This window comes from Equus przewalskii, chromosome 5 (assembly GCF_037783145.1).
Source record: "Equus przewalskii isolate Varuska chromosome 5, EquPr2, whole genome shotgun sequence".
NCBI classification, from domain to species: domain Eukaryota; kingdom Metazoa; phylum Chordata; class Mammalia; order Perissodactyla; family Equidae; genus Equus; species Equus przewalskii.
Window position 1 is genome coordinate 33,450,506 of NC_091835.1, and position 12,529 is coordinate 33,463,034.

General features: G+C 41.3%; 1 protein-coding gene across 5 annotated transcripts in view; it reads left to right on the top strand.

The window, feature by feature from the left end:
- The window catches only part of DYRK4 (dual specificity tyrosine phosphorylation regulated kinase 4), a 51,706-nt gene extending 40,930 nt beyond the window's left edge, over positions 1 to 10,776 (top strand). For 4 of the 5 annotated variants that reach the window (XM_008530542.2, XM_070620541.1, XM_070620542.1 and 1 more), the window contains 5 exons: positions 1,421 to 1,593; positions 3,266 to 3,326; positions 7,125 to 7,254; positions 9,582 to 9,754; positions 10,459 to 10,776. In XM_008530542.2, coding sequence (XP_008528764.1) covers positions 1,421 to 1,593; positions 3,266 to 3,326; positions 7,125 to 7,254; positions 9,582 to 9,754; positions 10,459 to 10,703 — 782 coding nt within the window. In that variant the 3' untranslated portion in view covers positions 10,704 to 10,776. Of the gene's footprint in view, positions 1 to 23; positions 215 to 1,420; positions 1,594 to 3,265; positions 3,327 to 7,124; positions 7,255 to 9,581; positions 9,755 to 10,458 lie in introns of those variants that run through there. The other variant, XM_008530545.2, reaches the window with a different exon arrangement.
- The last annotated feature ends 1,753 nt before the right edge of the window (positions 10,777 to 12,529 follow it).

Genomic DNA, 12,529 nt, shown 5'->3' on the forward strand with positions numbered 1-12,529 from the left:
GGGACCGTCCTTCATGTTGGCAGGGGGTGTCACAGGAAGCCTCCTGAGGCTGAAGAAAAGACTGCTACATGGATCTTTCCAAATATTCTGCAGCACCGCTTTTGAAGACATATGTCCTTTATCTTTTATGTCTGGACCCCGTAAGAAATTCCAGCTAGGAAATAATGTGCCTCCCCCAAAGAACTCATACATTTGCTCTTCTCAGATAGGAAAGGTGTGTAACTTGTAACCTATTAATTATCATTTATCTTGGCTGCTGGGATGCTCAGAACTGAATTTTTAATTATCTTATTCTTGTTTCTGATTGTCATTTCCCCATTTATATATATTTTGACCTCCCTCTGTCTTTACTTTAATCATGAGACAATATAGAGTGTGGATACTAGTCACAAACTGCCTGGCTTCAAAGCCCAGCTCTGCCGCTTATAGCTGAGCGACCTTGACAATTTATTTAATCTCTGTATGCCTCAGTTTCCTCATTTTAAACTGGGGACAATAATAATAGCTGCTTCATAGGGTTGTTGTAGGGAGTGAAAGAGTTCATCTGTGTAAAGCACTTGGAATTCTGCCTGGCGCATGTTAAGCATTATGTAAGTATTGGTCAAATCCATCTTTTAAAACTACCATGTGTATATGTTCTTCGATTGGAAAGTGGCTAAAATCCATTTTGGAAGCAGGCAGGTATAAAAGTCATTTTTATTAACACTTTATTTTGTTTTAAATCACAAAATTATTACATCCTACTGTAACCAATTCAAACAGAGAAGTGATTATGGAAGCCTTGCCCCACCCCCATAGAGGGATGCACCAATAGCAGCATGTGGAAATAACTATAATATCCCTTTTCTCCAAACTTAGCCTCCTCATGTTGTAAAATCTAGGCTCCTTGCAATACTACCTTCTACATATCCTCTTCTGCTTAGATTTCTTGAGCTTTTCTTTCTATATATTATACAATTCACATAATATATTGAATATACCTTTTTAAATTATGCGTTTTGCCTGCTTCTTTTCCCATTTTGATACTCCTCCTTTCCCAAATCATGATACTTTCAGAAAATGTCTACCCAAAATTAATCTGACAGTTTGAAAACTTAACTTTATATTAGTCTTATTTTTTTTTTTAAGTTAGCTGACTTAAATTTATTTCCCTAGAACAATGCCTGCTTTAGAGTTCTTGGTCAGTAAAGTGAGGATAATAACACCTCCATGGTAATCAGGTTGCGGTGAGGATTTGATGAGATTAGATATGTAATGTGATTCATAAGTACTGGTCAGTTGTCTCTCCTGCCAAGCAGAGTGAGGATGTGTGGGAGAGTCTCAATTACCGTCCACCCTCACCTGAGAAGGTGTCCTGGAGCAGGCTGCTCTGGAGGGGAGAAGGTCTTCCTACGTGAGCTTTCTCTTTCTTTCCCTGCAGTGTACACCTACATCCAAAGCCGCTTCTACCGATCTCCGGAGGTGATTCTGGGCCACCCCTACAACATGGCCATTGATATGTGGAGCCTGGGCTGCATCATGGCGGAGTTGTACACGGGCTACCCCCTGTTTCCTGGGGAGGATGAAGTGGAGCAGCTGGCTTGCATCATGGAGGTGAGGGAGGGCCTGGCGTGCCGCTGAGGTGCTGCAGGAGAGCGAGCTTGCACTCTCCAATGGGGGGCTGCCTCAGACTCGCCGTAGGGCAGTGGCCTGTACACTTTTTTTTGGGTGGGCAGTTCCCTAAAAGTATTTTTGAAATTTTGTACCCTCTTGTACACTTTGAGTTGACGTCTAGCATTTTTATCATAAATTTAAATAGCTGCAAAGAATGGAATTTCTAGCATAATGTAAATAGTGAAATCTTAAAATAAAACTGTTATATCAGAATTTCAAATATATTCAAAAGAATCTAAAAGCCAGAGTGACACAACACTCACTGACTCTGTGTATTGCTTGGTCATTACCTACTATCTTAACTTTCTGGGAAAAACATCAATATCTCCCTTTAACAAGGCTTTACCAGGACTCATCACGTGATTGTTTATTATATATATTATTATTTTACTTAAAGGCATCTTGTTATGGAGCTAAATTAGACAAAATAGGAGAAAATAATCACCCCAAAAATTGGAAATTTCACATTTTAGGATTTTCCCAGTGAACAAAGACATTTTGACTGTGAACAAAGATCTATCTGTAGTGTCTATCTACCTATCTATCTATCTATATCGATCTATCTATCCCAAATTTCTGTTTTCTATATTGTCTCAGAGTTATAGATGGTCATAGAGATATGCATACTCTTGAGAATTATTAAATATGGATAGTTTCATTTCACGATTGAAACTGATAATAAAGTGTTAAAATAATTTAGGTAATAATAGCTATACATGGTAGCTATGGTGGAAGGAACATTGGCCTGGGAATCGGTAAACCAGGAATCTAGTCCTGGCTCTTTCTCCTTGGCACATCCCTTCCCTGCTCCAGAGCTCTGTAAGATGAGGGGATCAGAGTACATGGCTTCTAAGGTTGATGACGGATGATTTAATGAAGCATCTCTGAACTACTCCTGCTTCCAGTACCAAGGAGAATGGGGAGTACGGGATCTGAGTTGTGATTCCTACTATCCCAGAACTGATTCAGCTTCCTCCTGATCTTGGTGTCAATGGGGTTGAGGAGGAGGAGGATCCTGAGGAGTAGGAGAGCCAGACTGTACATGGATATGGCTGGGAACCCAGCTGCAAAGATAGGTGACCCAGGGCTGAGGGTTAGGCCTGTAGTTTCTCTATCTCTGTGCACCCCTCTAGGTTGCAATGGGGAAAGACAAACAAATAAGTTGTGTGCTTTTCTTTCAAGAAGGCATTTTGTCATGTGGTGGTCTAATGGTGTCTATCTGGTGATTTCCATCTTTTTCCTTTCCTCCCTTCCCAGTGTTCCGAACTGGGGTATGTCGTTCCTTAGGTCAGGGGTGGTCAGCGTGTGCACTGGTTTGCTCACTCTGACAGTGAGATCTGGCTGCCATGAAGGGTGGCCTACCTCTAGTTTGTCCTGATGCCTATGTAGAATAGCGTGGCCGGTATTGATGCTCAGGATGCTGAAATAGTCCTGAACTAGGAGTCATAAGACCCAGGCTCTGGGCCTGCTCTGCTACTGGCTTGATATTGTCACTTAATATTCCTGGGTCCTTATCTGTAGCAGGCAAAGTTTGGCCAAAGTCCCACCCAGCTGTAACAATCTTTGAATATGTGACTCCATGAGTGAACCAACTGCATTGTACTTGTTGAAGGTCCTGGGCCTGCCGCCAGCCCGCTTCATTCAGAAAGCCTCCAGGAGACAGACATTCTTTGGTAAGTCCCCAGGTCTAACTCCTTTTTTCCCATTGTGGCTGATGATGTGTCACAGGCCTTGAAGACATCTCCCATACCCTAAATCCCGTTATGCTCTTCCCCTGGCCCCATCCCAAAGGGCAAGCTGTGATTAGGAGTTTCTTTCAGGAAAGTACAAAGATGCTGAGAAGCGGTACCAGGTGGCATGAGGGAGACAAGATGGGAGAGTCACATTGGGAATGAGGTCTTTTAGTGAAAATGTGCAGGAACATGAGAATGACCAGTTTCCTGCCCAGATCTGTCAGCCGATCTTGAAACCTTAAAACATTATAACTATACCCTCTCCTGTAAGTTCTCCCCAACTCCCAAGCAGCTTGCGCCCTCACACAATGCACTGTGCAGGGAATTCAAAGAGCAGAAGCTATTTTCAAGAATAGTGGAAAATTCCATTGCTACATTCTATCATTAGTGGAGCATCATTCTTTCCTGCTCAAATTTTCTTAATCTTCCAGACCCTTACTATCCCAGGTTCATTGCAACTTTGGTATAAAATAGGCAAGCAAAGACTGTCAGAACAGTTGTGCTGTAGATGTGTTGTAGCTTGCCGATTATGTGTAGGATATCTGCCAAATTGCAGGGATTAAGCCTCATCCATGGCCCCAAGCTGCCCCCACATCGCAGTTCCCAGGCTCTGGGTTTTATGATCCTCTGCCTTTCTAGTCAAGTGGTGCTATACAAGATGGACAGGTGGATCAACAAGATCCAGATGAGACAGCATTTCCAGGGCATTATGCACTAAAAAGATGAAGTCAATCCCAGATCTAAAATCCCTCTGAAGAACCACAAGAAGCTAAGAGATTCTCATGCAGAAAAAGCCATAGTGGCCCAAAGATCAGCCAAGTGGAGGAAAACTAGATATAAAGGAAAGGGGACTCCACAGATAGGGACTCCATGCCATCTGAAATGACATTTCTGACTAGCCATTGCCATCAGCTTAGTTGTAGGCTCATACTGGCTATAGCATCCCAATCATTCCTAGCCCTCCCACCTCTTATTTTCACCCAAGGATGTCCTCAAAATGGGTAGGCAAATCACTTAATTTCTCTCCATAACTTTCCTAATCAATAGGAGTGTCAAAAATACCCTCATGGGGCCTCCTACTCAACAAAAGGGAGTCGTGTTGATGGTCAGTTGGTATGTGCTGGTTCAGCCATGTGGGGGTTAAAATGTAGTCTGCTCCTCTCCCATTGGTAAAATACCACAGCCCTGAGCCCCTGCCACAGCCACTGGTCCCTGGCCCCTCTCCCAGGGCTCTTCGGACTCCTCATGCTCCAGAAACTGAAAGTTTAAGGTCTGGCTAGCAGAGGTCCTCCATGATCCTACTTCAGTGTCAAGGTTCTCATCCATTCTGACCGTCCCATGCATTTCCAATGGTTAAATCTTTTAAATGTCACCTTATAGTCATGGCTGGAGCTTTGAAGACCTTGCCTCTGAGCAGGGCAGTGTTCTGGTTGCCTTAGAACAGCGCCCACACGCTAACACTTCTTCCAGAGCAGTCTGACGGCAGGCAGAGGATCTTGCTGACCTGCTGGTATAACTTGTACATGGGGCAATGGAACTGGCCTTTTGACCCCAAATATACTTTTCCCGTCCACCAACTATAATTCATCCTTTTGGATTGCAAAGGATTTGGGGAAAGAAAGGTAAGGATATTGGTGTTCCCTCCTGCAAGACAAAGACACTGTGGGAAGAGTTACTTCTTAAGCCTATAACGTTGAATTCAAGAGATAGTATGTGGGTGGGGAGTAAAAGGAAGGAAATATAGGGCGTCTTGGTGAGAGGATACCAAATACATACACATATCCATTTCAAGGAGAACCTGATTTTTACCATCAGCACTAGACTTTAGATTGGTGATGTGGTTTTGGTAGCAACATCCACATGTCTTCACTTCTACATGAGGAAGGACTTTATTGGGAGCTGCATCTCTTCAGTGTTTCCCGAACTTTATCTGATTATAAGAATAATTTCGCTGCTTAGCAAAAATGTTAAATCCCATGATCCCCCGTATAACCTATGATATAGTAGGTTTGTGGTGGGACTCATGATTCTATGGGGTTTTTTTTCAAATTTTTATTGAGTTAATGATAAGTTACAATCTTGTGAAATTTCAGTTGTACATTATTGTTTGTCAGTCGTGTTGTAGGTGCACCCCTTCACCCTTTGTGCCCACCCCCCATGATTCTATGTTTTTAGCAAAAGCTCCTTGTGATTCTTATGATTAGGTGAGTTTGGGAAATACTGTGTCCACCTAAATTATTGGCTCTCCCTTCCCCAGCTTTGGGCTGCCAACAGCACCTCAACCCCAGCCACTCCTAGTTAACACCCGTAATTGGAGCAAAGTGATGTTTCCTCAAGGTAGTAAGATACTATGTGCTCTAGGCAGCAAGAAAGAGATGGAGAGAATAATTAGATATTGGGGAGGGCCAGAGGGGTGAGAAAAACTTGTACAAGAAAAACAATTACATAACAATGACTTTAGGAGCTATGTTATTTATAAGCCTGTGAGCCAGATTCTTCTTTGGTGATTTGTTAAAAGAGAAGTAGGATAATGTGGGAGCACTGGTGCCACAGTCGAAAAGGAAGTGAGGATTTGTATGAGTTCACAAGATGTATACTCTATGCAATACCCCAACCCATTTTTATCCTTATAAATAAATAGATACGCACGTGTGTATACGCACATACACATATGCACATTCATGGTCTTGTCCAGGAATTCAGTAAGAACGCATGTTCTTTTGGAGGCCCTACAAATTATATTGATTACAAAAGTAACAGAAGCACTTCATTTGCACCTTCCAGAATGTCCATTACATGAACCCCACTGAGTTTGGTGAGAATTCAGTTTAATGTGTAAACTGTGTGTGTGTGTATACACACACACACACCCATTTACGTGAACATTTACAAGGTGTGAGCATAAGTGATGAACTTTCCTGAACACACACACCAGAACCTAGGTGTCCAAATGAGTGGTCTCACCTTCAAAGCATCGCACGAAGCATGCTTGGCAAACCTTTGGAGCTGTCTTCAGGGCTTCTTTTCAGACATGGCAAGTCATGCATTTGGTGAGGGCTTTAATCAGTGGAAATGGCCGAAGAAAGTCATTTTCGAGCTGTGTCTTAAGCAACCAATCAAATTTGATCATTTCAATTATGGAAAAAATTTTGATTTGATTATAAGGAAGTAATGAGATTAATTTGCTTTTGTGGCTTGTAAATGAGCTCTGAAAGCAAATCATTCTCTTAAAATGACTTTCTTGTTATACCCCATGGGTATCCCAAATTCTCACATTATTGAGATAGTGGGGAAGGAGCAAGGGCATAGATAATCCAACAATGGACCATATCCTTTTTGTTCAGAGCCGAATGTTTTCATCATGTCAGATTTATTACTATTAATTATTATTATTATCATTATCATTAACCTTATCATTTAACCTTAGTTAATGTTAAACCATTTAAACTATTTGATTGATTCAGGGAGGAGGTGGTGGGAAGGAGGCTCAGAACATACTGAATTAGGAGGGGAGATTGTTTATAAAAGTTAATTGCATCCATTGAACAATCTACATGTGGTTATTTCAACTGACTGGGGCTGCGGGTGTGTTCCTGGGTTTGGGAGGGGGCAGTGTGGACAGAGAGTGAGAGAGCTGCAAAGACCACTCCAAGAAGCAGCATGGTTGAGTGAACAGCTGTGATATGACCAGTGAACATTTACACCTGGAACTAAACACAGAATGTTGTATCTCTAAAGATTCCAAAGGTTTTCCTAAACATATAACCAACAACAGGGGGAAAAAAAGATACCCGGATTCCAAGGATCTTACGACGGTGCTGAAAACCTACGACACCACCTTCCTGGACTTTCTCAGAAGGTGTTTAGTGTGAGTTTGCTGGGGTGTCTTTGCCTCTGGATTTCCTCTTAAATACTGTAGTTTCTCACATGTGTGCTGGTGAAAGTCTGGGCCTGGGAGGCAGTTGTAAAAACAATAGTAAATACTGAACATAGAGCTTTAGAGTCTACAAAATGCTTTCTCATCCCTTGCTTCATCAGCCTACCTGTGTTATTGGCAGGACAGACGATTTGCTCCATTTTGAGTTATGGAGGCTGGGGCTAAAAGGGATTAAATGACTTGCCCTGGATTACAGTGTGTGGGTAGAGCTTGCTTTCTTCTTGGCCTCAACTTACCTGGCATTGAGGTTGTAGCAAGTCCTAAATGTCTTCTGCTTCCGTGAATTGAAGCCAGTCTCTTTGATGTGCTTGTTGTAACTGTTTTCGTAGACATCCAGTGTAAGCTGGTTTTGGGGCCCTGCCTCATTCCCCTAGGTTGAGAGCCTAAATCCTCTTAGATTAGGGAATTAGGGAAAGGATGAGCTATAAACCATTTATTATGTACAACTTTTTAGAATCTATATGCTTATGTTGTAGAAATTAGGTTCCGTATTTCGGTCAAGTCATAGTGAAAAAAGAACAGCACATAAAGCACCCAGAACAGTGTGTAGTTTTGAAGGTGTTTAGAAAATGTGAGCTATTGTCACTGTTTTTAAAGAGGTTTGGTAAGTGGCAACTAGATTAGCCTTGTGATATTTGGCAAGTCTCTCTCTGGGCCTCAGTTTTCTTTTCTGTAAAATGGGGTATCCCTAAGGTCCCTTCTAGCTGTGTCAGTTTGATAATTGCTTCGTATTTTTAGAAGACCATATCTTTATATTCTCTGATTCTTCCGGTGGAATGGAGTAGCTTGAGCAAACTACTCTTGTGGCATTTGTGCACTCTGGAATATAGGTACTAGCTCCGAGGATAAACCATCAGGTACTGCTAAAAGTTTTCCCAGCTAGGAGGTCATGCTATTTGTCTGAAAAATGGAAATAGAGAAGGATCCTGTGCCCCATCCTTCCCCTCACCCCACCGCAGCCCTTGCTGAGGCTCTGGAAGGAATGCTCATTAACAAACGACAGAAACTCACTACCGAGACAGAGGTGAGTTATTCAGAAACCCCAACCATCCAGAATACAGCTCAGAACCAAGAAAAAATTATTTTCTTTTTTAGTGCAAAGAGCTAGTTGCTCACAACTTGCAAAAGGCAGTCAAGCTAATGGGGCCTGTTACCTCATCACTCCATATTTTGCTAACTAGCAAATCTCTGGACTGAGAGACTAAAAGTTTTGAGTCAGATTTAAGAGGGGTAAATGTCAAGCCCTGTGTCTAGGCTTTGTAGACTAACTCTAGAAGTTCAGGAGAGGGGAGATGTAGTTTAACAGCAGTTCATTTGACAAAGAACTGGGAGCTTGAGTTATTTATGGCCTTGATGAGTCTAGAATATCCATGCCATCTACCTGCATTTAGAAGCTAGTCCCAACATGGACACCAGTTAGACAACAGCTGAAATGTCCTATCTTGGAAGGTGGCAACCATATGATCTGATCAATAGTTAGTAGTGATGTGAATGTTTTCAGGTAGTTAAAGGATTATGACATAAAAGGCGGATTAGTTGTCTCATTCTGTATAGTGCTAATGGGTAGAATTAGGACCTGGGTCAAAGTTACTAGATAAAAGTTCCTGGGAAGTGAATTTTGGCTCAATACAAATGAAGAACTTTTAAAGAATTGGGGTTTTTCAAAATTGGAATAGGTGGTTCTGTGAGTTAATGCCTTGTCGCTCAATCACTCAAGAATGGCAGAATGACTCCATGTTGGGGGTTCTATCAAATGTACTTTTTTACTGTGTTAAAAGTTTGGCTGGATTATATCTAAGTCCCCTTAGAATTTTAATATTCTAGCATTCTGTAGTATTATTTGTGATATATTTGGAGGTCCAAATTCCGTAGTCTGGGAATTGAAATTAAGCATCTCTTTGTTTTGATGTTCTTAGTTTACTGAACTCGAAATCCCATTGGTTAAGATTTTCTATAAAATTCTTGCAAGAGAATTTCTAGGAACTCTAGAAGACTTGGGCTCTAAGATATTCCTTGGCTTGTCATATACATTTTCTAAAAAGATTATTTCCAAAAGTTGCTTCCAGTTACTTTAAAATTATATGTCAAAATCTCTATTCTATGATATCTTTGAGTTATAACATGGCTTAAATGCATCTTTCAAAAATGAACCATTTTTGTTATACCTTACTAAGGTTCTTTGTTGGGATCTTTGAAAATGTTTTATTATTGAAAAGGGAGTAAAACAATAACCCATGTGGGGCTTTGTTGGTATGTAGATGGGAGCCTTCTCTTCGCATGACCCCTGACCAGGCCGTCAAGCATGCTTGGATTCATGAGTCACGGAACCGCAAACCACGGGCCAGGCCCCAGACCCTGAGGAGACCAGGTCTCTATTTCCCCTTCCCCAGGAAGGACAAGGTTCAAGGGCATCATCACTTGGACAAAAAAGGTACAGCCCCTCAAATAACCTGTTCTAGTCCCATAGTCCAGAGGGTCAAGTATCTCTGGAGGATTGCACGTCAATTTCTGTGAACTCAACCTTGGATAACTCTTCCTGGCTACTTTGCTACTAGCCTGCCATTTCTTACTTTTGGACTTTTCCTCTGTCAGGAAACTTGGTTCTAGCTGAATTCACCTCTTTTTTGCCCCCTTATCGCTAGGATTTTCCATTTTATTCCTTTTTTCAACTCACTTTCTCCTCCTTTTCTTTTGCTGTGTCCTCCACTGCATGCCCTATAATTATCTCTTGAATTATTATCAGACAGAGTATGGCATTATGAAAATATCTTTTATATGCAATATAGCCTAGTGGTTATGTACATGGTCACTGGAGTCTTATTACTTGGGATTAAATTCTGGCTCTACCATTTACCAGGTATGGGCCCTTGGGCAACTTAGTTAACCTCTCCGTGTCTCGGTTTCCCCATTTATGAGAATGAGAATGATGTCTTGTTCTCTATGGTTGCTGAAAGGATCAAATGAATTAGTAAAGTGCTTAGAATAATGCCTAGCACATAGAATGTGCTTTACAAATGAACTGGTTTTGTATCATTACAACCAGGATTTCCTCAAAATGATTTGCAGCCTAATGGACAGTTAGAATATAATTCACATTGAACACTTGTTCCTTCTGTCCCCTCTCTTCTTTGGCAGATGTGATCATCAAAGAAGGGACTATGGACAAAATAAAAGATGTCACCACTAAGCAGATTCAGAATTGGGGTGATCAGCAGGGTTCTCTCCAGCAAGGAGCTGAAGTTGTCCAGCTGCCTCATGTAGCAGAAGGTTCCAGAAAGCCAGAGGCAGTTCTTGGGCCAAAGGAGTCTAAGACTTCCACAGGACAACAAAGCAAAAACTCCTCCTCCAAGAACACGAACACTTTACCACCTATTGTATGACCTTCACTGAGGGTGTGTCCTGTTCCTTTCCACCAATGATTTGTATTAGAAACGGCACGTATATTGTACAATACTTCAGATTGTTGTTTTTTTAATGCATAAAGGTTTGTTTAAAAAAAAAAAACTCTATTCACATGGCCAACTGGCATGATTCCTCTTATGAGGGATGGGGGAGGATGTCCTTGCACCTACACTGCCTCCTGGTGCCCTCAACCAGAGAAAACAATGGGTGTGTGTATGTGGGGGGGAGGGGTGGTGTGTTAAATACTCAGTGTTATAGCATCACTCATAGAACTCTAAATGAAAGAAAAAACTTTTTCTTCTTGCTCAGGACAGCTAATCTATGTTAGTCAAGATTCTTGTTTGAAAATGACAGAAGCTGAATTTAAACTAGTGTAAACAACAAGGGACATTTATTGGTTTACGTAATTAGAGACTCAAGAGGGGTATGTGTAGTTTCAGGCACAGCAGGATCTAGGAATTCATACAAGTTCACAGGGCGCAGACTCCCTCTCCATCTATTAGCCTTGCTTCTTTTTATGGTTAATTTCATTTTGAAGCTAAGCTCTGCCCAGAAGTTAAGATGACCATTAAATCCAATCAAAAGATGCCATCTTCCTTGCTGGAAGGAAAGTCTCAGAAATGATTGGACTTGAACCAATCACTATGTTTGAGATCTTGCCATCCTCTGATTGGCCAGCGTGGGTCACAAGTCCACATTATGATGGTGGTGGTGGTAGCACCATAATTAATGCTTCTCTAGGACCACATGGAGTAGGGGATGCAGGGTTTCCCAAAAGAAAGGCAGTTGAGTAAACAGCAGGATGTGTTCACTCACGTCCATTTACTTAATTTACTTACTTGCCTTTCTCAGTCTTTATCTACATGAATATATAATATGGTTGTAATCATAGTACAGATAAAATTTTATAAGCCGCTTAAGATCATACATCATAAACGACAAGGAAAACATACGTGGCTTCATAGTTTTCATCTTAATCACTGTGTAATATTCCATGAAGGAAGATACCAGCTAATGGGAACTATGGGTTTGGATGAGATCACCCAGGGAAGAGGATACAGAGTGAGAATAGAGGAGGGTCAAGAGAAAGTCCTAGGGAAGAAAAATTTGTAAGGGGTTGAGAGAGTTGAGCAGAGCCCTCAAGAAACATAGAAACCCAAGCAGGAGGAAGTTTCTAGAAGGAATAAAAGGATCAAGAATATAAAATTCCATGGAAAGGTCAGAATAAGGACAGAAAATGCTTCTTAAGTGGGTGATATGGACATTAAGTCAGAGCAGTGTCATAACAGGTGACTAGTCCCAGGTCCCATAGCTGGAAACGTTCAGAGCTGGCAACAGAACTTTTTTGACACCAGCTGTCTTCAACCATGAATACGGTTGAGGTGGACAGAGACAGGACAAGGAGCCAAGTCCTTGATATCATAATTAGAATGATTCAGTTTGGATATTAGAAAATATTTCCTGATTTGCATGGTTATAAAAGGCTGCAGAGAATTCTTGATAAATTGTGGCTTATTTTTAGGGAACACTTTAAAGCAGGGCAGCTGTTAAATGTTGAATCGCTATGTTGTACATTCAGAACTAACGTATGTGTCAATTATATTTCAATAAAAAAATAATGAAGCAGGGGAGCTGCAAGTTGTGGCACAGGTAGGGGGATACATAGGGAACAGGCTGAATGACCTTTGTAGAGCCTCTCAGTCCAGCATTAGTTTTCTTCTGCTACCCATCTGATTATTTTTTCATTCCTGAGATTTCTTTATTTTACCGTCCCATTGAATCACAAGAAAACCAAACACATAGA